This window comes from Carex rostrata, chromosome 23 (assembly GCF_964058835.1).
Source record: "Carex rostrata chromosome 23, lpCarRost1.2, whole genome shotgun sequence".
NCBI classification, from domain to species: domain Eukaryota; kingdom Viridiplantae; phylum Streptophyta; class Magnoliopsida; order Poales; family Cyperaceae; genus Carex; species Carex rostrata.
This window is the reverse complement of record NC_135940.1, coordinates 5,783,907-5,809,782: the sequence shown is the minus strand read 5'-3', so window position 1 is coordinate 5,809,782 and position 25,876 is coordinate 5,783,907. Positions and strand designations below refer to the sequence as shown.

The following is a 25,876-nucleotide window of genomic DNA, read 5'->3' as shown; positions in this document are numbered from 1 at the left end:
TTATGCAGCGCACCAGTCATATACTTTTTCCATTTTCTCTATTGATCATGCGCTGCATGATACCAAACTAGTTCTGTCAATATCTTTGTCCTTAATTGAGACTAGGACGAGGTTATATCCTAAAGATTTCAGAGCGATTTATTTATTTTTGCATATATGTACATAAATTAATGAGAACAGGTCAAGTTAATGTCCTACTATTTTTTTTTTTCCAGTCCAGCTTTCATCTGTGTTCAAGTTGTGTTTTTTTTATTCAGTGAATTGCATTTTCATGTAACATCCTTGGACTTTGATTATATAGTTTTATAACTACCAATTTAAATGTAACTTATATATTATTTGATGTTTTATCAAGTTTCGTTAAATACAAACTGTTATTAATAATGCAAATTATTTAATAAACAGTGAAACTTATAACAGTTAATCCATTGCCAAAAAAATGAAGCTCAATTATATTCTATCCATACGCAAAAGGAAATTTTTCCCTCCGCAAAACATTATGTTTATATCTTTTTTTTTTATCAAGAGCGTTATTGAAAGTTTAAAAAAAATATATTATTGAAGGTAATTAGGCCAGAGACTATCCAACAGCTTTTTTATTATTTATTTTTATTTTTTATGTAAAGGTCAAAGGTTACCACCCAACCATTTAATAAAATCTCAAAGAATTGTTCTATTCGGATTTCGAACATGCTATCTTTCACACGGAGAACATTGCATTTGTTACTAGACCAAAAATAGATTACTTTTTTTTTTTTTTTGAAAACTTGGTAGTAGCTACCAAGGTTCGTGAGGAGGAATCGAACTCTCGACCTTTGGGTATAACAATTCTATGACATTTTTCTAGCCAAATGTGTTACCTCCCCTTTCTCGACCAAAAATAGATTATCACTATCCAACAAAATTAATTAAGAAAATAATAAAAACTTGCATAAATGACAAATAAGAATTGCCTTTGAATAATCATACCAATGTATAATTAACCCAGATGCTACAATATTTATGCTGAACTTAGAAATAAGAATTTCTTTCAGATATCAGGTGAGAAATTTAGAAATAGTTCTCACGCGGAATGGAAAAATACAATTAATATAGACAGTCGATTTTTCAAATAGATAATAATAAAATTACTGTATAATAATTTTCCAAATATATTTTCAAGGAAAAGGGGGACAAAACCGGCCAGCTTTAAGGTATGTTTATTTTTATTTATTTTTGCCAGAATGAAAATGCATGGCTATGGGAGAAATATTATTAAATTTTTAACAATAAGTGAAACAACTCACACTGAAAAGAAAAGCATGAAAAAATCAAGGGGCTAAATTGAAATTAACGATGTTCTACTTAATTAACTCAGACATTCCAGCTGGCAACTGCATAGTGGATTGCCTCTTTCAATATTTTTGGAGATGATATCATTTATTTAAGTAATCAAAATAAGTTATATATTACTTTCTTTTATATGCATATGGTATATGAATACTAATTTCTAGACCAAAAATAGGAGATTGGTCATGAGGTGTGTTCTGTATATTTACGGTTATGCATCCATATACATAATCCAGACCATGTCGAGGAAAGCACATTAATACCATTTGGCAATAATAAAAAATAAAAAATGAAGTCTCCCATATTTTTTTTCCCCTTCCAAAGTCAACTACTTGTCTACTTATTTTTCACCAAATAAACCTCTTTTTTCTAATTTTATAGATTCATTGGATTGTCTATTTCAATTAATAAGATTCAGATCCACCCTAATTTAATATTGGATCGTCTGTCTATTTTTAAACTGAAGTCCCAGTCAGAGACAGATTTAGCATACTGCAGAGTATGACAGTTGTCCTATTCTGAAATTTCAAAATTAGTTTCCATATACTAGTTTTTGGAATTTCAAAATTTGTTGCATAAGGATTATATATATTTATATAAAGTTATTGAAGACTGTTATGTAAAGTCGAAGGAAAAAAAAATAACATGTTTGTGTGCAGTTTTTAATGTACTTGCAGGCTATATATGTATATTTGTTGTATGATTTGAATTTACTTTGTAAATTATGACAGAGAATGATGAAACCAATGATAATTCTTGATCACCTGAGCTGAAATCAGAACCTGACACGGGAACCGTATACAAGAGTAGAATGTCAGGTTTTATTTTCTTTATTTTTTGTTTTATTTTCTTCCAGGCTCGAAAAGTTAGGGTTTTTGTTTTGTTTTAATTAGTAGCTCTCAGAGATTCCCTTGATGTATATGTGTATGTTGAATGTGAATATTGTTTGATGTGTGTTGAAGTGTTGAAGAAATGAATATTGATTTTTGCATGATGTGTGAATGTTGAATATTTCTTGAATTTTATATGAATGTGTAATTGTATGTATAATGACTAGTAAATATGGATGTATAATATTGTATGTTTAATGGCTAGCAAATATAGGTGCTAGCCAATTATATATTATTTAAAAAAATTAAAACATACATGGTTCAAAACAACAAACCGTATATGGTTATAAAAATTAAGATATGATACAGTTCACATTTATTAACCGTGTATATATGTTAGTACTATATAGACGTTATTCAATAAATGTGTACAATAAACCTACCTATTCATACACAATGCTCGCTGACACGGTTAAACCGCATATCATTAGCTTAATAGACTATGTATAATCACATCTTTTGTACTAGTGGATGAACACGGAGCTATATGCTATCCAGCCTCCTCTCTACAATTTAATATATTTCCTCACGTGCTAACTAAATTGAGTTTTGAAATATCTTTTGTATATCTTCACCGATCTCTATTTTATTTAAAAAAAATATAAAACATTACAGGTCCGACACGTGTATTTTTTCCCTTAACAATTAATTAGCAACTTTTATATATCTTTCATTTGATGGAAGAAGATTGGAAGATTTTAAGTTAGCCTAAATTTAGACATTTTATTGATAAAGAACATAAAAATAATTTTATTAAATGGATATACATAAATTAGATGTGAATGGTACTATTATAATATGAAAATGCTATTTTAAGTACGAATATGAATATGTGTGCGAAATTTAGAGGTGGTTTGCTCTAAATTTTTCACTGTTATTTCTGAATATTTTTATTGATAAAGAACATAAATATAATTTTATTGATAAAGATTTTAAGTTAGCCTAAATTTAGACATATTTTATTGATAAAGAACATAAATATAATTTTATTAAATGGATATACATAAATTAGAAGTATGCTATTTTCAGCACGAATATGGATATGGTGCGAAATTTAGAGGTGGTTTGCTCTAAATTTTTCTCTGTTATTTCTGAAAAATGTTATTTGTGCTAATTATACTACTATGTTTATTTTGAGAATTCACTCTCTCCGCTCTTTCTATTTTCTCTCTGTTATTATTGGAAATGCAATTTTTAGCAAATTGCTTGAAGGTTATTTAAAAGACGGAATAATGGAATGAGTACCCATCAATTGCTATGCGCATTCATAAATGCAAAAAAGAAGAAGCAAATCTTAACTCTTATTTCATAAACTACTAGAGAGAGAAAGAGAGTCTAGGAGGGGGCTGCTACTACGTAGAAAAAACATTTGCTGTTGTTGTGGAATTTCGACCATCTTCTCAACCTGCAAACAAGAAGAGGAGAGAGGAAGCCTCACGCTCTTCCGTTGCATTACTTCTTTACACTTTTAGTGGTAAATTTTATAATATCTAATTTACAATTGAATTTTGCTTCAAATACATATTAAATTAACTACAACCTATTCAATTTTCAACAGATGTATGTTAATTTTATGTTCCAAGTAACATGCAGGTTCATAATCATACCATCATTATAAAATATATGACTTTAAACAAATACAATTATGGAATTCATTTCTTTCAATACAGTGAAACTCAGGTATTTAGTATGGTAATTTTGGTTTCACATATAAATACGAAATATATAGAAGTGGATCGAAATCCAAGGCGAATTAAATTGACTGTCACCAAATCAAAAATCAATCTTTGAAATCCAAGGCGAATTGAAATTTTTTACTATTTTTTTAGAATTTTTTAAAATGAGTGTTTTTCTGAATTTTTTTTATTTAATGAAAAACAATGATTTTGAAAAATTCTAAAAAAATAGTAAAAAATTTCCAAAAAAATATAAAATTTGGTCTCCAAGCACATTTCAATATTAAGAACATGTTGAGAAGTTCGGAATAATTATTTGAACTTTCAAACTAGAGATATGAGCGCAAATTAAAATGTCCACTTTAATTTGCAAAACATGGTAGCCTTACTCTAGACATAGGCTACCATACTTTGCAAATTAAAGTGGGTATTTTAATTTACGCTCATATCTCTAGTTTCAAAGTTCAATAGTCAATCCGAACTTATCAACATATTCTTCATATTGAAATGTGCTTGGAGACCAAATTTTACATTTTTCGGAAATTTTTTACTATTTTATTAGAATTTTTCAAAATCAGTGTTTTTTAGAATTTGTAGCACCAAGGCTTAGGAACTACCATTTTGATCTTAGCCAACCTATATATATATATATATATCAAAAAGTATATCAGATGGACTTCAAACGTCAAATCAAAACCGTTCAAATCCATGCATGTACTTCATGAGTGATGCATGTACATGCAAAATTATAAAAGTTTCGAGTTTATTTGCTACAAGGTCAAGAGGTCAAATAAATGAACATTTTATAAGTTAATTTATAAGTTTTTTATATATTCAATTTTTATCATTTCTTTGACCGCTTAACCTTGTAACAAATAAACTTGAAACTTTCAAAATTTTGCATGTGTATGCATCACTCATGAAATACAAGGATTTGAATGGTTTGGATTCGACGTTTGAAGTCGATTCAATATACTTTTGGAGTTGTGCTCACCAAAAGAGATATCACACTCTAGCTTTGCTCATATATATATATATATATCGAAACATATAACTAGTTTGTTAATTAATGGTCTCAAGTCATTAGTTTGTTCTTGCCTTAACAACTTAATTATTATATTGATCAGGAAGGTAGTAAATATGGTCTCATGTGGTTTTGACGATCAAGTTTGGTTGATTAGAGCATCGGGATCAGATAAAAAAACTCAGACCTTGATTAATCCCTTGAATGGAAGCATTGAAGAAAGAAAAATTCCTGAAATGGAGGGGCAACTGTGCTTAGCTCAATTTGAAGAGTGGCTATTTTTAGTTAGCGATGTAATCGATGATTGTTTCTTGTTGAACATCTACTCGTTTAAGAAGATTCATCTTCCATCTATTGATGAGGAGTTGTTTGAATCCCTTGGAATGTGCATTTTAACATCATCACCAACTTCTCTTGACTGCACCATCATATTTTTTGGCGAAGAAGATAATTTTCTTTTGTTTTGCCATCCGGGTGACAAAGAATGGACTGAGTTTCCTGTCAATCTAGATGTCACTCGTATAAGAACGATGCTCAAGTACAAAAAAAAATTATATGTTGTGCTTCTAAACAGTATAGAGATAATCGACATAGCATCTCTTTCCACAGGTGCTGAAACTACTAATGTGAAAACTATAAGCATAGACAAACCTGGACACTTTTTTTCCTTTGGAGCTGGACGGCTCGCGAACTTGGTGGCGTCATGTGGAGATCTTTTTTTTGTGAGAACATGCTTTCATGGAACGACACAAGCTGTTATAGATCTTGATATTTTCAAGTTCGAAGAAACAAAAACTGATTGGGTGAGAGTCGATAGCATTGGTGATTGTGCATTTTTTCTCGATTCACATGGTAATGGTGGACAGTCATTTTGTGCACATGATGTTCGAGTGGACCGGAATTGTGTTTATCATATGTTGTCATGCTATGATGGAAAAAGACTCTACAAAATATGTTTGGAAAATCAAACCATCAGTTTCAAATTACTACCTGAAGAGGCAATACAAGACCAATATTATGGTTCTTTCAATTGGTTACTACCTATGAGGTATATATATTAAATATTGCATGCATAATTTATTTTCCTTTATTTCTAATTTGGTGTTATTTTAATTTTATTGCATGATACATAAACAAACTAATTATAATTTTAATTATAGGCGATCTATCCTCAAGCCTGAACTTTGTATTTCATCCGAGACTAATGCGTGTAGTATTAAGGTATGTTTAATTATTTTGCCCATATTTAGTTAGTAAATAAGATATTATTATTCTTATCTTAATTAATTAATTAATTAATTAATACCATCTTAATTTATTATATTCTAACAGGTTTCTAAAAGAAGCTCACACCCACAAGTAAAGGAACATGAAAACAAGAAATATGTTCTTTCTTTGCAATCGGTTAATTACCTACCTATACACATAATGCAGTTAATTTCAGAAAAATTACCTTTTAAGGATTCTGGTCGCCTTCGAACTGTTTGCAAGTCATGGATGAACCTATCCAATCCGATCAAAGATGAACGAGTGTGGCTTATGTATTGCCCAAAAAAATCGGGTACATGTAGAATGTACAATCCTTTCAAAGGCAAACAATTTACGCTAAATGTGAAGAACCTTAATTCCAATGAGCCAAGCCGCTTGCTCTCCTCCAAAGACGGGTGGATTCTAGCACTACAAGGTTACAGTCAACTTTGTTTGCTAAATCCGTTCACTAATGATTTTCATCATCTCCCGATATTAGAGTATCCTTATTCATATAATGGTATCGCAATATCTTGTGCGCCAAACTCTTTGAGTTGTGTGGTATTTGCACTTGTCGGTCAACCTAGAGGTGAATTTACGAAAATCATCACATGGCACTACGGACAAGATGAATGGTATCATATGGAATTTCATAACAACTGCCCATTCCTTGTGGCTGACAACAATCCTGTTTTTATCGATGGAGAATTCTATTGTTTGGGTAGATTGGGTAACCTTGGTGTTTTTAATCCAAAAAACAACACATGGAGAATTCTCGATAAATTGTTGCCTATTTATTCCGATATAGATCAGGCGCTTGAGATTTGCTCAGAATATTGCTATTTGTTAGAGTGCAACAGTGATTTAATCTCCGTGTTTCGAGCAGTTAACATGGATTATGTCCGAATTTACAAATTGGATAGATCAAAGATGTTTTGGACTCAGCTCGAAGATTTAGGAGACCTTACACTATTTTTAGATTTTAGAACTTCTATCGCAAGAGAATTATCATGTAAGAATTATAGTAACAGACTATACTTGCCACGACTTCGCAATGAAACTAGCACGACAACATTTTACTACAACATGAAAACCAAAATGCATAATCCTGATTTTAAGTGTTTGAAAGAACCGTATAATTGCATTTGGCTGGAACCCAATCTTAGTAGTTAGTCATAAAAAAATTTCCAATTTATGTGTATGTTTTTTTTTTTTAATTATGTTATGTTGGTTGGGCTCCAATTAATTATATTGGAGGTTTGTATCGGAAATTGTTTATGGAGTGTAACGCTGTAATTAGTATTTCTTATAATTTTTTTTCAATTTTACACAGTTTTTGAGTTATAAGTAGGTGTTTGAGAATCAAGGGAAGAAATTAAATATTAGTTTTGGCATTTTAACTTGTTGTTTAAATAGATTAACCACAATTAGTGACAAAAAATATTTCAAATTTTAAGCCTTCTAAAAATTGGTCACAAAATATTTGATCTAATATTTCAAAATAAAAATGTAATATATATTAGTTTTTTCTATATGCACATAAAAAATTTATCACTTTTTATTTTGTTTTTATAGAAATCAATAGGTTAAAAATTCAGCATTCCTAATATATCTATATCAATATATTTTTACAAGCTCTTAATACAAATTAAAACAAAGTCAAAATATTGTAAATCTTTTATATGTGTATTAATGGTGTAAATCAAATCTAACTATTTTATTTTGAAATCTGAGTTTTAAATTTCAAATTATTATATTTTGAAAAAATAGAGGTACAATGAAAACATAAAACTGAAGATATTTGAATCCTTCTCATTTTAAAAATATACATACAAATGTTGATGTAGATTGAATGGCTCTGATCGTATATCGGACTGACCGAACATCAAGCGAACCGACTTTGGTTAAATGTCCATCGAACCGAATTTGGTTAATTAAAATACTATTCCTGATAAGGTATGCAGACATTCTGATGTTCATCTACTTTGAAACTTCTATTGGTTGAGCCTTTTTTAGATCTTGTTAATCCGACGAATTTTATTGAAAACATGATAGCTTCCTTTGCTTCTTGTAATCTAACCTTTAACGAAAACTAGTAGCTAAATTTGCTCAACTTCAAATAGACTTATTTTGTCTGTATCACCAGTCTGATTTCCTCTCAAGCGGCGAGAAAACTAACTAAAATACTTCAATTTGTCCATCCGCCTTAAGATCCGTGCTGTGTATGGATTTAGTCTATATCCGTTAACTTTTCACTGTTTCCAGATATTCTCCTCTTTTCGCCATTAACTTGGCACAAATCTCAAAGCTCAAAAATACTGCCCCTATGCTAGTTCAAATTTAAAATCAGCTGAGATTTAATCTTAAACCATAAAGTGAGGATAATCTTCGACAATACCTGGGAGGATACAAATCCGGGAGTAGGAACATAGTATTTAAAGTAAAGGTAACCTGGAAAGAGTCACAGCAGTCACCATGAAAGTAGAGAAACCTGTGGCCGATTGGAGGCTAAGTCCGGCGATTATCGTTAGAATCGGGAGGAAAAGGGAACCGCCACCGACCCCACCGGCGCTCGAGGCAGCGGAGGCGATGAAACAGAGAATCCATGCTGTGATAGTGTTTAAATTAGGATCCATGCTATCTCATACAGGAAGTGACAAGAACTTGAATGTACAAAAATGGAACCTTTTTTTCTTTGTGGATTGAACTGTGAACAATATATAGATGGCAATTGTTCAAGTTGTGAGTTAATTCTTATATATAAGATCTTCTCAGGGAATTCAAGACAATTAAATTTAGCTTAATTGAGATAGCATAAAAGAGTATAATCCAAGCACAATTTCGTATATCAAAAATAATCATCATCAACTAATAAGATTCAGATCCACTCTAATTTAATATTGGATCGTCTGTCTATTTTTAAACTGATGTCCTAGTCAGGGACGGATTTAGCATACTGCAGAGTAGGGCAGTTATCCTACTCTGAAATTTCAAAATTAGTTTCCATGACATCGGGGCTTAACAAAACAGTAAAATCAGAAGTCACCGTTGGATTAGTGATTTTCAAAGTGGCTTAATAAATAGAAAAAAAATTAGAAAAATGTAAAATTTTACTGTTATGTTAAGCCCCGATGATAGGCGCTCCACCATGGGATTTTGCGTGTTTCTTGGCTCCAACCTACTATCACGGGGCTCGAAAAAGCAAACAACCGTCTCTCGTTCAAGCACGGAGGCCAAATACCATAGCATGGCGATTGCATGTGCGGAACTCATTTGGATTCAACAACTCTTGCGTGAGCTTCAAGTCCCTCTTCTCAATAAACCGAGTCTTTGGTGTGATAACTTGGGTGTTACTTTCCTCACCTCAAACCCGGTTTTCCATACAAGAATAAAGCACATTAAAATTGATTTTTACTTTATGCGCGAACGGGTTGCTTCAAAGGAACTCATGGTGCCGTTCATATGTTCCAAGGATCAACTTGCCGACTTATTCACCAAGGGTTTAGCATCTCCACGGCTTCAATTTCTATGCTCCAAGCTTAGTGTTGCTACAGCTGCCCCTTTGCTTGAGGGGGGTGTTAGACATTCATTGTATGTAGACACTGTTATAGTTAGCCTATGTTTTTGATAAATAACAGAATTCTGTTATAGTTAGTTAGAGCTTCTGAGAGCTTCTTGTATCTAGGATGAAAGTCTATATATAGACTAAGGCTGTAACATTTGAGGTTAATGAAATACCAGTGATTCATTCATATCCTGTCTCAATTACAATTCCTATACTAACACATCACCCGAGGTAACTCAAACACGTCAGCATGCCGAAAAAGGAAAAAAAGCGGGGCCCACCATCCAAGAAGCCATCAAAGAAAGAGAAGTAAAAGAACTTTGACTTGTAGAAAAAATGACTTTTTTATGACTTCCTTTTCACAGTTCAAGAAAACTTTGTATGGTTTTTACAGGAAGACTTATTATACCTGCTGCTGGTGTCGGAAGGAATTCGATACTTATCAAGAAATGAGGAAGCATGATGGTTGCCCCCTGATCAAGAGAAAAGGATCTAACCACATTAAGTAGAAGTGTAGGCTTGTTAGAATTGAGAACAGTGTTTGTTAGAAATGTTTGTGCAGTGCTTCTTTACATTTCTTTATAGTTGAGGACAGTGATATATTGTTTGTTAGAATTGAAGGCTTGTTAACATGTTTGTGATTCTTTGCATCTTGATTCTTTAATTGTTGACCTTGCTAAAGCTCAAGTACGGTCTAGTAGGCCGACAGGCGTCCCCTGTCAGCGAAACGGAAATAAATCTGCTGCGATTCCAAATTCCCTGCGATCCCTGCGATTCCAAATCCTTCCCTTCACATTTTAAAACACACAAATCTCAAGGAAGAGTTACTTTTAGGTACAAATCTCTAAACAAATGGAGGGAACGATTTGGAATCGTAGGGATCGCAGGGAATTTGGAATCGCAGCAGATTTATTTCCGAGAGAGCTCCCTCCGATTTTTTTTTCTTTTTCTTTTCCCGTTGTTCTCTCTTTCCTCCTCCTCGCCTAAGGCGCCGACGCTGCCGTGCCGTATATTGAAATGGAAATCTTCTCCCACCGCCGACCGACCCCAGTAGCCCCGATATCCACTGCTCTCCCTTCCCCTTCTCCTTCCCCTTTCCTTAATACGACCACTAACACTTTTTTTTTCGCCTACCTTTTTAAGAGTAGCGACTAACACTGGAGTGGTCGTTGCTGGCTCTTTCGTATTTCGTATTTCGGTACGTGTAGAGGCATTATCCACTCTTCAATTCGTGCTTTCTCTTTTTATGAGGACTCTGGATTCGTAATTTTCACTTTGTTTCTATTTAGTATTTAAAATTTTTCTCGTCCTCTGATGAACTTGTTTTTTTGTTGGCCAGTGCTCTCAATTTGGCTAATTTTAGCAATTGGAACAATGATAGGCGCGATTTTAAGCCGTAGCATTGTAGAGAAAGTTGATTGGAGTACAATTTTCTCTTAATCTGTGTTGAATATGTATGAGTAAATTTCTAAATTAATTAAGATGTGATTTTTAAATAGAGCTTTTCGGCTTCCTGTGGTTCATGTGATACACACCGGGGGCCAATTATGACATGAATAGGCAACCTGATGTTTCTTGGTAATGCTTACAAGTAATGATATGCCTCATTCTCATCAGATTTTGTTTGTACTAATTTTGAATATTATCGGAACACCGACACTGGACTCATTTCATGAATATCCTGAAAGTTGCTAAGAGGACAATGTTCAGTATGTTGCTTTCCCAGGTATATCATGTGGTGTTTACTGGTACTGGCTTTTCAGATTTAGAATCTTTTCATTGGGATCATTTAAACTAGAGTACTTCCTATTTATGTGCTGGATGTAATTTGTCCATTAATTTTCTATATTGTAGTTTCCTTACGAGGAGGCTCCAAGAATAGCTATCTCTGTGGTTAAAGAATTCTCAGATGGCTTGAAGGAGGTGAGCACCACTCCTGTTATTCTCTAATGAATTGTGCAGTAAAGTTACTGATGTTATATCGATTATCCAAACATCATCAATTGTAGCCAAATTATTTGGTCCCAATTTGCTGAATCAGTTAAAACCTGCAATGTCAGTAACAATAATTTTTTGGTCTATTAAATTAACAAAAAAAAATAATAATAACTTTCTGTGTCTTATTTTGCTGCTGGTAATTTACTTGTATTTAGTGATAGCAAAAAACTTTATCAGCTGCTGATAATTTACTTTTATTTAGTGATAGCAAAAAACATTTGGTTGCTTACAGGTACATAAAGAGAAAGATTTGATTTTTTTCCCTTTCTCTTTCTCTTTCTATATTATTGTATTCTTCCTAATATCTGTGTTTTTAGCCAGAAAAGGCTTTCAATGAGATGGGACATGTGCAGAGTTGTTTCATGGTTATTCAGAAAGGTTGAAGCTTATGTTTTATTCTTTCCTATTTTTAGTTGACCTCGTTGTCGTACCAAAGGTTAATTAAAACATTACAACCAATGTCAACACTACAATGTTTAATACCGTTGCGTTCATTCAAAAGTAGTAACTTTATACTATCTTAAAGAATAGTAAAACAATTCTAAAAAATATTAAAATTTAGTCTGAAAGTATATTTTCATATGGAGATCATATGTTGAACGGTTCACTGTTGGACTTTGAAAATGAAAATATTGATCCAAACTACTGAACTTGTCAATATAATAACGAATGACTCACCCTATGCACCCAATCTGGTATCCTATCTAACTCTCCTCCAAGGGATGAAAGCATCTTGCTTACAGTTCACCTAAAGTCATCTATCTATCGCCACTCCTTATTCTTAGGTGGACTTTCTTAGCGGTCACCACAAGTCAGAAGTTGAACAGTTTACTGTTGGACTTTGAAAATGAAAATATTGATCCACAGTATGTACCTAGGCATAGTACCTGTTTTAGACTGAAAAATGTTGTGATAGATATATAATAAATGTCAAACTGATGGGATTAGAACTAGGGTGTTCTTAAGCTCACCAAGCCTCTTGGTTTTGTCACTGTGTTTGATACTTTGATCGAGACTGTACCATAAATTTGCATCCCGAACTTCAGTAAATTAAGTGCTAAGGAAAAATGTTGAACCTAGGAATTGTGTCACTTAGGTCCCACAAAATGTTCTTGGTAAAAGATGAAGGGACGATTTTTGTCATAGATTTAAATTTCTGTTATTTGCTCTTATGTTTACAGTTAAGTATAATGGAAAGACGGTTGCAGTGGGCTCCCGGAAAATACGTGACACTGCTCAATTGCCTGAAACTGTCAGCTTCTAAATCATATATGGCATTTCACTCAAAACTCCTTATGATGTCTGGTAAGAGATGCTTTAATTACTCTTCTATTCTCGTTTCTTTCTGCAAGTGAACTTTCTAGATGCTGTCAATTGATAATTGATTAACTTCACACTCTTGACAATATTTCTCAAAATCAAACCAAAGAAAAATAAAAGGAAAATTGTAGGCATTTTGTATAGATTAGTTGTGCATAAAAGATCATGCAATTCCAGTGGCATTGATATTCCAATGCAGTTATATACGGACTGTTGCAAGTTGCATCTTAAGTTGAATGAATGGTAAAGCACTGACTTTCATCATATTTCATGTGTTGATATACACAGTATTAGATCATATTTTAGATGTCGATTTTGAGTTCGCCGCCAACCATAAAAAAAAAGATGTCGATTTTGAGAAGTTATGTGTGATGATTGTCATTTGTCAAGATTGCGATTTTTTTATTTTTAAAAGTGAGTTAACACATAGTAATGGATACTAAACCCTTTTTAACTTTGTTCTTGAGTCCATTTGATTGTATTCTTTTTGGGGTTTAGGCAGAGCAATATGTTTAACATTTAGATATTTGTAGAGTAGAGATTAAATCCATGAACAAAAAAAGCATCTTTTATGTGAGACATATTTCTATATTTGGTCTTAATTGTAGGTATGGATCTGAAAGCTCCCCAATTGAAGAATTATCGGAAGTGTGCCGCACAGTGGTATGGTTTTAGTTCTTACTATCTTTTATTACCTCTCGTATTTCTTCAATTCTGAATTGTGTGGATTAAGATTTATTTATATTTCTTTTTTTTAGGGCGAGTATAGGTATGTTGATGGAGACGGCACTGTTCCTTCTGAATCTTCCATGGTAAGGATATTTTCGCTGTTATTTAACACTATTTTGAATTTTAGTTAAATTGAAAAAAAATTTAGACTCTTGCTTCTAGCAGATCCTAAGATCCTTGAGGTCATATTTGGTTGTACTTAAATTCAAGCAGATCAAGTTGCTTCCTTCTCATATTTTACATCTTGTTTGGCAGCTTAAATCATGGATTAAATTAATCCGTCCGGAGGAGTATTATGTTGGGAAATGAAACTTTGTCTATGACAGTGGGTCCTACAAGTGGTGTAAATGTGGAGAAAATTGATCCACCTGAAGAGATGGAGTAACTTACTCCGAATTAATTCACCTCTTACTTCACGTTACTCCTATTTTACTCCTTGTTTGACATATTAAGTGTGGAGTAAAATGTTTAGATAAGGCCTAAAAAAAGCCTTTCTTACTGACCTTGGCATAAAGTGTTACTGTTTATTCTAAACTTTGTTACTTTTTTCCTTTTTTGTAAAATAGGCAGATGGATTGTCTGCTATAGAAAGAGTTGGTATTGATGGATGTGATCACATCACAGGTGTCCATTACGTGATGAGAGAGTGTTTCGACTTCTCGCAAACTAGCTGGGAGTTGCCGACAAATTGAAATCAGCTGTCTCAAGTTCAAAAATTGCCAACATATCTGCATAGCCTCTATAAAATTTTCCAAAATCTTGGAATTGGATGAATTTCTCTTTACCAATTCCTTATAGATATATCACTGTATAGGAATTTAGATATAGAAATTAGTGTATGAAAGCATTATGTTGACTTGGTCCAAAGGAAAGGGAGTGCTCTTGTGTTGCCTTTTTATTATGAAAGAGAAGAAAAAGGTATTAGTTTTAGGTAAGGAAATTATCTGGTAAATATACGAATATCTGCTCTCGTGGCAACCATCTGCAAAATATAAACCACGTCAAGTCATTCCATTTGGTCTTTTATCTTCTTTTAATTTTTTTTTACAGCCTCTATAAAATTCCCAACATCTTGGAATTGGGATGATTTTCTCTTTACCAATTCCTTATAGATAAAATCACTGTATAGAAACTTAGATCTAGACATTAGTTTATGAAAGCTTTGACTTGGTCAAGACGAGAGGGAGCGCTCTTGTGTTGCCTTTTTATTATGCAAGAGAAGAAATGAGGTGTTAGTTTAGATAGGGAATTATATGATAAATATGTGATATCTGCCCATATGGCAACCTTCTGAAATTGAGGTACATTCCAAACGTCTCCAATACAAAGTAAACTACTTTATAGTATTCATCGATAATTGAAGAAGAAAATCAAGAACTCTTCCTTATTAGGGGTTGCTTTGGTGTTGTTTGTCAAATATAAATTTCCTATTTTTAAAAGCGTTGAAAGATCATTCTTCTTCAAGTTTGCAACTGTCAGGAGAAAGGTACATATTTTTCCTGTACTATAGCACATGATTATTCTATCTATTAATTTTGTCTTTTGAAATATTATATTTTTCAAGTATTATTTTTGAAACCTATTCTACATATTGTCAAACCAACCAGCAAAAAAAAGAAAAAAAGAGAGGCAGGAATGTGATGCTTTATATTGGTACACAGTCTATAACACACAAAAAATATTTAAATTGCTTCATGTGCAGATAGGATCAGAAAAAGACAGGCCCAGTATTGTTGTTGCTGATTTTTTGCGGAAGCTAAATGTAAAAATATGTGAATTGAAGAGTAGAACTAGGTTGCTCTTAAGCTCACTCAAAGTTTTGGTGAGCTTAACTCTAAAACTCATCAAATTGATTTCAAATGACGAATCCGAACCGTTGAAATCCGCCTACCTTACGTGTGATGCATCTACATGTGAAATTTTTAAACATTCGAATTAATTTAGTATAAAGTCAAGCGGTCAAAAAACGTTCAAAAAATGAATGCACTAAAATTAATTTATTAACCTTCTAATTTTGACCGCTTGACTTTATACTAAATTAATTCAAATGTTTAAAAATTTCACACGTAGATGCATCACACATAAGGTAGGCGGGTTTCAACGGTTCGGATTCGTCATTTGAAATCAATTTGATGAGTTTTAGAGTTAAGCTCACCAAAACTTTGGTGAGCTTAAGAGCACTCTAGTTCTACTCTGAATTGAAATATTATTGCAATTCTGATTTAGATAGTTTGTACACTGGGCTTTGTATAGAATTCGGTTTGCCTGTGTCTATTCTAACCAATACAACGGTTAATTTCTATTAAAGAAATATAATTGAGATACATTTAAAAAATAGTAACCTCTATTATTAGAAAATAGAATAATTATTTCAGTACCCATGCTACAGTACCCGCACTTAGAGGAATAATGTATTATGGTCCCCATTAATTATATTATGTCCACTAATTAATTATTGTAAAAATACATTATATAGTCTCAACTCTCAAGTGACTATTATTCTAAAATCCCAGCAGTACTATTTCTTTATGGTCCCCACTAATTATATTTTTTTCTTTTACAGTCCCCGCACTTGTTCTCGCATCAACATTTCTCTAACAAAAATAGTTGACTTCATATGACTAAATACTTCAGTGCATAGATATAAATATTTTCAATACCTAGATATTAATACTTTTAGTGTCATATAAAAAATACTTTAGATATTTATACCTTCATAGTTATAAATACTTAGAAGATAAGATATTAACATTTAAAAAAAAAAAGATATTAATACTTTGATGCGTAACTTGTTATGATTATATCTTTTCAAGTTCTCCAATCATCTCCGCGTTAGCCTTTCTCTAACAAAAATAGTTGACCTCATACGTATAAATACTTACAATACTTAGATATTAATACTTTCAGTATCATATGTAAAAAATACTTGCAAGTATATGTATAAATACTTGCGCGACGATGAGTCTGAAGGTACGTCATCATGGATCTCATTTGAAAGAAAAAATTGCGTAGATATTAATAATTTAGAAAAAAAATTGTGGAGATTTTGCAGTCCCTGCAGGAAGTTATCTTTCTGCATTTAATTTTCAGTGGTCACCCCGTGAGTACAGTATTGTGGGTACTATTATCTTCACGCTACAGGACCCGCACAATAAATAAGTGTTCACCTCATAGCTATAAATACTTTCATACTTAGATATAAATACTTTCGGCCATAGTTATTAATACTTAGCGAAAAAAAATCAAATTGTGAAGTTTTTGCGATCCCTATAAAAAATATTTTTTTCATATTTATTTTTCAGTGGCCCCCCTATGGATATAGTGTGGGTACTATAGCGCGGGTACTGTTATCAGCTCCCTTTCTAATATTAGCCAATGATGATTATCCTCTAACGAGTCCAAGGCTAATTGATTCCTAATTCTCACACCATATTATTTTTTACTGTTTTTATAAACTTTTTCACTATTTTTTATAAGTTTCGACATACCAACAAATGCATCAATAGGCACACAAATTTTCATTTTTTTTTACCGTTTGACTTGATACTAATTTAAAAATTATATATAAATGAAGCTCTTTTGAAGGAGATCAGTTCAAACGGTGGATTTTTCGTTTGAAATTGATTGGATGAATTTTGGATTGGAAGCATATGGATTGAAATGTTACTGAAAGCATATTAGGTGAAATCTACTCTCTCTACCTCTCTCTCGCTCTTTCTCTAGCTAATTGAGTTTTGATTAGTTCATTTTTGTCACATCTACTTTGTATACACGGTTTTATGATTACTTAAAGTATGAACGGTTTTTGTTTTTGAACTATGTATGTTTTATAGCTACTATCCGGTTCTCAAAAAAAAAAAGAACTGTGTATGTTTAGTGTTTTTACCTTTTTGGCATCTTTTCAAATTTTGTCTTGTCTTTAATTCTCAACACCTCCCTGTCTAATTAAATAAGTGAATAACTCTAACTCCTCAGTCTCTTCTCCCTCTTTATACTAGTCTCTCCAGTTCCCTCTTCGCTTCTTTCTCTCTTATGATTTTATAGTTGTTGTACGTCTCACCGCCCTCTTGGGTCTAATCAAATTAAAGTATACTCATCTCTCTTAGGATTTTGGCATCGCTGTGTGAACACCACAAATTTTTCAACTCGGTTAGCTAGGTTTTTTGTGAGTAAGAAGGATTCGAAGTAGGAGGTCAAGAGTAATCGTAGAATACACACACCGAAGGATTTTCTCCTTCGATTTGTGGCTTTCTGCGTTTGGTCTTCATCCTCTTCGTGGAGACACAAAACAAGAGTAATCGTAGAATACACAAAACGAAGGATTTTCTCCTTCGATTTGTGTCTTTCTGCGTTTGGTCTTCATCCTCTTCGTGGAGACACAAAACGAATGATGCGAGCAGGTGGAGAAAATTTGGAGTCTAGTTTCACCATCCAGATTTATAAAATAGTAATCTTTTAATTTGTGGGTTAATATTTTAAGTTCCGATTTATCTTGAGTTTGACTTAAAAAAAATCTAGGTTTGACTTGAAAAAAATATATATGAAATGATCGAGTATTGTCACACTACCTTGAATTGACATGGACCTAAATCCAAATATGGGTAATTACATGCATGAACTGGCTTTAATTTGTTTGTTGCATGATGATATATATGTATGTATTAATGTAAAGTTATTGAAGACTGTTATGTAAAGTCGAAGGAAAAAATAACATGTTTAATTGTGTGCAGTTTTTAATATACTTGTTGGCTATATATGTATGTCTGTTGCATGATTTGAATTTACTTTGTAAATTATGACAGAGAATGATGAAATCAATGATAATTCTTGATCACCTGAGCCGAAATCAGAACCTGACACGGAACCATATACAAGACTAGAATGTCAGGTTCTATTTTCTTTATTTTTTGTTTTATTTTCTTCTAGGTTCGAAAAGTTAGGGTTTTTGTTTTGTTTTAATCAGTAGCTCTCAGAGATTCTCTTGATGTATATACGTATATTGAATGTGAATATTGTTTGATGTGTGTTGAAATGTCGAAGAAATAAATATTGATTTTCGTATGATGTGAATGTTAAATATTTTTTGAATTATGGATGTGTAATTGTATGTATAATAATGAGAGATGAGCTATGGTGAGTTGCAAAGTAAAACACGTTTCTACTTCACGCTGTATTTTCATTTTGAAAGTCCAAATGACCGAACCGTTAGATGTGATCTCCATATTGAAATGTGCTTAGAAACCAAATTTTACATTTTTTTGAAATTTTTTTACTATTTATTAAGCAATTTTGAAAGCTGCTGTTTTGCTGTCAACAGTAAAAATTTCTGGACCATCGGATAGCCCATCTCTAATAATGACTAGTAAATATGGATGTATAATATTGTATGTTTAATGGCTAGCAAATATAGGTGCTAGCCAATTATATATCATTTAAAAAAAAAATCAAAACATACACGGTTCAAAACAATAAACCGTATATGGTTATAAAAATTAAACATGGATGTCTTGTAAAAACCGTGTATATAACACTTGTTATAATCATCATTTTTCAGCATTCTTTCATTAATATCTGACACAGTTCATATTTATTAACCGTGTATGTTTGTACTATATAGACATTGTTCAATAACTATGTACAATAAACCTACCTATTCATACACAACGCTTGCTGACACGATTAAACCGCATATCATTAGCTTTTCTGTACTGGTGGATGAACACGGAGCTATGTGCTATATATCCAGCCTCCTTTCTACAATTTAATATATTTCCTTACGTTCTAACTTACATTGAGTTTTGAAATATCTTTTGTATATCTTCACCGATCTCAATTTTATTTAAAAAATATAAAACTGTACACGTCCGATACGTGTTATTTTTTCCTTGACAATTAGCAGCTTTTATATATCTTTCATTTGATAGATGATTGGAAGATTTTAAGTTAGCCTAAATTTAGACATATTTTATTGATAAAGAATATAAATATAACTTTATTAAATGGATATACATAAATTAAATTAGAAGTGAATTATACTATTATAATATAAAAATGCTATTGTAAGTACGAATATATATGAATATGTGTGCGAAATTTAGAGGTGGTTTGCTCTAAATTTTTCACTGTTATTTCTGAATATTTTTATTGATAAAGAACATAAATATAATTTTATTGATAAAGATTTTAAGTTAGCCTAAATTTAGACATATTTTATTGATAAAGAACATAAATATAATTTTATTAAATGGATATACATAAATTAGAAGTATGCTATTTTAAGCACGAATATGAATATGGTGCAAAATTTAGAGGTGGTATGCTCTAAATTTTTCTCTGTTATTTCTGGAAAATGTTATTTGTGCTAATTATACTACTATGTTTATTTTGAGAATTCACTCTCTCCGCTCTTTCTATTTTCTCTCTGTTATTATTGGAAATGCAATTTTTAGCAAATTGCTTGAAGGTTATTTAAAAGACGGAATGATGGAATGAGTACCCATCAATTGCTATGCGCATTCATAAATGCAAAAAAGAAGAAGCAAATCTTAACTCTTATTTCATAAACTACTAGAGAGAGAAAGAGAGTCCAGGAGGGGGCTGCTACTACGTAGAAAAAACATTTGCTGTTGTTGTGGAATTTCGACCATCTTCTCAACCTGCAAACAAGAAGAGGAGAGAGGAAGCCTCACGCTCTTCCGTTGCATTACTTCTTTACACTTTTAGTGGTAAATTTTATAATATCTAATTTACAATTGAATTTTGCTTCAAATACATATTAAATTAATTATAACCTATTCAATTTTCAACAGATGTATGTTAATTTTATGTTCCAAGTAATATGCAGGTATATACCATAATTATAAAATATATGAACTTTCACATATAAATACGAAACATATAGAAGTGGATCGAAATCCAAGGCGAATTAAATTGACTGTCACCAAATCAAAAATCAATCTTCGAAATCCAAGGCTAATTACATTTGTTTGAATTTTTTTACTATTTTTTTAGAATTTTTCAAAATTAGTGTTTTTCTGAATTTTTTATTATTTTTTTATTTAATGAAAAACAATAATTTTGAAAAATTCTAAAAAATTAGTAAAAAATTTTCAAAAAAATGTAAAATTTGGTTTCCAAGCACATTTCAATATGAATAACATGTTGAGAAGTTCGGATTAATTATTTGAACTTTCAAACTAGAAATATGAGCGCAAATTAAAACGTCAACTTTAATTTGCAAAGCATGGTAGCCTTACTCTAGACATAGGCTACCATGCTTTGCAAATTATAGTGGGTATTTTAATTTACGCTCATATCTCTAGTTTCAAAGTTCAATAGTCAATTCGAACTTATCAACATATTCTTCATATTGAAATGTGCTTGGAGACCAAATTTTACATTTTTCGGAAATTTTTTACTATTTTATTAGAGTTTTTCAAAACCAGTGTTTTTTAGAATCGGTAGCACCAAGGCTTAGGAACTACCACTTTGATCTTAGCCAACCTATATATATATATATATCCAAAAGTATATCAGATGGACTTCAAATGTCGAATCCAAACTGTTCAAATCCATGCATGTACTTCATGAGTGATTCATGTACATGCAAAATTATAAAAGTTTTGAGTTTATTTGCTACAAGGTCACGAGGTCAAATAAATGAACATTTTATAAGTTAATTTATAAGTTTTTTATATATTCAATTTTTATCATTTCTTTGACCGCTTGATCTTGTAGCAAATAAACTTGAAACTTTCAAAATTTTGAATGTGTATGCATCACTCATGAAATACAAGGATTTGAATGGTTTGGATTCGACGTTTGAAGTCGATTCGATATACTTTTGGAGTTGTGCTCACCAAACTCTTTTGATGAGCACATAACACTCTAGCTTTGCTCATATATATATATCGAAACATATAACTAGTTTGTTAATTAATGGTCTCAAGTCATTAGTTTGTTCTTGCCTTAACAACTTAATTATTATATTGATCAAGAAGGTAGTAAATATGGTCTCATGTGGTTTTGACGATCAAGTTTGGTTGATAAGAGCATCGGGATCAGATAAAAAAACTCAGACCTTGATTAATCCCTTGAATGGAAGCATTGAAGAAAGAAAAATTCCTGAAATGGTTGGGCAACTGTGCTTAGCTCAGTTTGAAGAGTGGCTATTTTTAGTTAGCGATGTAATCGATGATTGTTTCTTGTTGAACATCTACTCGTTTAAGAAGATTCATCTTCCATCTATTGATGAGGAGTTGTTTGAATCCCTTGGAATGTGCATTTTAACATCATCACCAACTTCTCTTGACTGCACCATCATATTTTTTGGCGAAGAAGATAATTTTCTTTTGTTTTGCCATCCGGGTGACAAAGAATGGACTGAGTTTCCTGTCGACCTAGATGTCACTCATATAAGAACGATGCTCAAGTACAAAAAAAAATTATATGTTGTGCTTCTAAACAGTATAGAGATAATCGACATAGCATCTCTTTCGACGGGTGCTGAAACTACTAATGTTAAAACTATAAGCATAGACAAACCTGGACACTTTTTTTCCTTTGGAGCTGGACGGCTCGCGAACTTGGTGGAGTCATGTGGAGATCTTTTCTTTGTGAGAACATGCTTTCATGGTACGACACAAGCTGTTATAGATCTTGATATTTTCAAGTTCGACGAAACAAAAACTGATTGGGTGAGAGTCGATAGCATTGGTGATTGTGCATTTTTCCTCGATTCACATGGTAATGGTGGACAGTCATTTTGTGCACATGATGTTCGAGTGGACCGGAATTGTGTTTATCATATGTTGTCATGCTATGATGGAAAAAGGCTCTACAAAATATGTTTGGAAAATCAAACCATCAGTTTTAAATTACTACCCGAAGAGGCAATACAGGACCAATATTATGGTTCTTTCAATTGGTTACTACCTATGAGGTATATATATTAAAGATTGCATGCATAATTTATTTTACTTTATTTCTAATTTGGTGTTATTTTAATTTTATTGCATGATACATAAACAAACTAATTATAATTTTAATTATAGGCAATCTATCCTCAAGCCTGAACTTTGTATTTCATCCGAGACTAATGCGTGCAATATTAAGGTACGTTTAATTATTTTGCCCATATTTAGTTAGTAAATAAGATATTATTATTCTTATCTTAATTAATTAATTAATTAATACCATCTTAATTTATTATATTCTAACAGGTTTCTAAAAGAAGCTCACGCCCACAAGTAAAGGAACATGAAAACAAGAAATATGTTCTTTCTTTGCAATCGGTTAATTACCTACCTATACACATAATGCAGTTAATTTCAGAAAAATTACCTTTTAAGGATTCTGGTCGCCTTCGAACTGTTTGCAAGTCATGGATGAACCTATCCAATCCGATCAAAGATGAACGAGTGTGGCTTATGTATTGCCCAAAAAAATCGGGTACATGTAGAATGTACAATCCTTTCAAAGGCAAACAATTTACGCTAAATGTGAAGAACCTTAATTCCAATGAGCCAAGCCGCTTGCTCTCCTCCAAAGACGGGTGGATTCTAGCACTACAAGGTTACAGTCAACTTTGTTTGCTAAATCCGTTCACTAATGATTTTCATCATCTCCCGATATTAGAGTATCCTTATTCATATAATGGTATCTCAATATCTTGTGCGCCAAACTCTTTGAGTTGTGTGGTATTTGCACTTGTCGGTCAACCTAGAGGTGAATTTACGAAAATTATCACATGGCACTACGGACAAGATGAATGGTATCATATGGAATTTCACAACAATTGCCCATTCCTTGTGGCTGACAACAATCCTGTTTTTATCGATGGAGAATTCTATTGTTTGGGTAGATTGGGTAACCTTGGTGTTTTTAATCCAAAAAACAACACATGGAGAATTCTCGATAAATTGTTGCCTATTTATTCCGATATTGATCATGCGCTAGAGATTTGCTCAGAATATTGCTATTTGTTAGAGTGCAACAGTGATTTAATCTCCGTGTTTCGAGCAGTTAACATGGATTATGTCCGAATTTACAAATTGGATAGATCAAAGATGTTTTGGACTCAGCTCGAAGATTTAGGAGACCTTACACTATTTTTAGATTTTAGAACTTCTATCGCAAGAGCATTATCATGTAAGAATTATAGTAACAGACTATACTTGCCACGACTTCGCAATGAAACTAGCACGGCAACATTTTACTACAACATGAAAACCAAAATGCATAATCATGATTTTAAGTGTTTGAAAGAACCGTATAATTGCATTTGGCTGGAACCCAATCTTAGTAGTTAGTCATAAATAAATTTCCAATTTATGTGTATTTTTTTTTTTAATTATGTTATGTTGGTTGGACTCCAATTAATTATATTGGAGGTTTGTATCGGAAATTGTTTATGGAGTGTAACGCTGTAATTAGGATTTCTTATAATTTTGTTTTTAATTTTACACAGTTTTTGAGTTATAAGTAGGTGTTTGAGAATCAAGGGAAGAAATTAAATATTAGTTTTGGCATTTTAACTTGTTGTTTAAATAGATTAACCACAATTAGTGACAAAAAATATTTCAAATTTTAAGCCTTCTAAAAATTGGCCACAAAATATTTGATCTAATATTTCAAAATAAAACTGCTAGATGTAATATATATTAGTTTTTTCTATACGCACATAAAAAATTTATCACTTTTTATTTTGTTTTTATAGAAATCAATAAGTTAAAAATTCAACATTCCTAATATATCTATATCAATATATTTTTACAAGCTCTTGATACAAATTAAAACAAAGTCAAAATATTGTAAATCTTTTATATGTGTATTAATGGTGTAAATCAAATCTAACTATTTTATTTTGAAATCTGAGTTTTAAATTTCAAATTATTATATTTTGAAAAAATAGAGGCACGATGAAAACATAAAACTGAAGATATTTGAATCCTTCTCATTTTAAAAATATACATAGAAATGTTGATGTAGATTGAATGGCTCTGATCGTATATCGGACTGACCGAACATCAAGCGAACCGACTTTGGTTAAATGTCCTTCGAACCGAATTTGGTTAAAATACTATTCCTGATAAGGTATGCAGACATTCTGATGTTCATCTACTTTGAAGCTTCTATTGGTTGAGCTTTTTTATAGATCTTGTTAATCCGACGAATTTTATTGAAAACGTGATAGCTTCCTTTGCTTCTTGTAATCTAAGCTTTAGATTTTCTCAACTTCAAATAGACTTATTTTGTCTGTATCACCAGTCTGATTTCCTGTCAAGCGGCGAGAAAACTAACTAAATACTTCAATCAGTCCATCCGCCTTAAAATCCGTGCTGTGTATGAATTTTTTTGAGTAAAGGTCGGAGGTCAAGCTACTCAACTATTTAATACTCTTGTTATTATAATAAATGATTTCTTCTATCCGGATTTTGAATTCATAACCTCTCACATGAAAACCATGTGCCTTTGTTACTAGACTAAAGGTTAGATCTCTGCTGGATATGAATTTAGTCTATATCCGTTAACTTTTCACTGTTTCCAAATATTCCCCTCTTTTCGCCATTAACTTGGCACAAATCTCAAAGCTCAAAAATATTGTCTCCTATGCTAGTTCAAATTCCAAATCAGCTGAAATTTAATCTTAAACCATAAAATAATAATATTCTTCTACAATATCTGGGAGGATACAAATGCAGAGGTTGGAACATAGTATTTAAAGTAAGGGTAACCTGTGATACGGTGCAGCACACAACATCTTGAGTTTCACTTGGGGGTGAAAATGGAGCGGATTCGGAGCGGATAATGCTGATACCATATTCGTATCCGCTTTACACGGAGCGAATACAAATACGGATACAGATAGTAAACGAATGTCAAAATTCAAAATCAAATCCGTCTTAAACGGATACGGATACGAAGCGGATAATATACAAATACGGATTCGAATATAGATACGAAACGAATAATTGTCGGATAATTGAGTTATATAAACTTTATGATACCCATACTAATTAATAAAATTAAAATATTAAAATAAATAAATAATTAAGTTAGTTTATAATTTAATTAAATACAACAACATAATTTCAGT

At 31.9% G+C, this 25,876-nt stretch overlaps 3 protein-coding genes across 5 annotated transcripts; all 3 read left to right on the top strand.

Annotated features, from left to right (window-relative positions):
- The first annotated feature begins 5,035 nt into the window (after nt 1-5,035).
- LOC144575217 (uncharacterized) lies at nt 5,036-7,340 on the top strand. Its single transcript, XM_078325328.1, has 3 exons — nt 5,036-5,967; nt 6,080-6,140; nt 6,252-7,340. Exons 1-3 carry the CDS (start codon nt 5,036-5,038, stop codon nt 7,338-7,340), a joined length of 2,082 nt encoding a protein of 693 aa, XP_078181454.1.
- Nucleotides 7,341-10,641: 3,301 nt separating this feature from the next.
- On the top strand, nt 10,642-14,480 carry LOC144574958 (uncharacterized). Of its 3 annotated transcripts, XM_078325066.1 has the most exons (8): nt 10,642-10,930; nt 11,072-11,458; nt 11,587-11,655; nt 12,052-12,108; nt 12,912-13,035; nt 13,659-13,713; nt 13,809-13,862; nt 14,346-14,480. In XM_078325066.1, the coding sequence occupies exons 2-8, from the start codon at nt 11,405-11,407 to the stop codon at nt 14,365-14,367; spliced, it is 435 nt and encodes a 144-aa protein (XP_078181192.1). In that variant the 5' UTR covers nt 10,642-10,930; nt 11,072-11,404; the 3' UTR covers nt 14,368-14,480. The 3 variants fall into 3 exon arrangements, with proteins under 3 accessions (XP_078181192.1, XP_078181191.1, XP_078181193.1); XM_078325065.1 differs by having other exon boundaries at nt 10,642-11,458; XM_078325067.1 differs by lacking the exon at nt 14,346-14,480 and adding an exon at nt 14,035-14,282 and having other exon boundaries at nt 10,642-11,458.
- A 7,308-nt stretch (nt 14,481-21,788) lies between these two features.
- Nucleotides 21,789-24,089, top strand: LOC144575216 (uncharacterized). The gene is made up of 3 exons (XM_078325327.1): nt 21,789-22,720; nt 22,833-22,893; nt 23,001-24,089. The coding sequence occupies exons 1-3, from the start codon at nt 21,789-21,791 to the stop codon at nt 24,087-24,089; spliced, it is 2,082 nt and encodes a 693-aa protein (XP_078181453.1).
- Nucleotides 24,090-25,876: the final 1,787 nt, after the last annotated feature.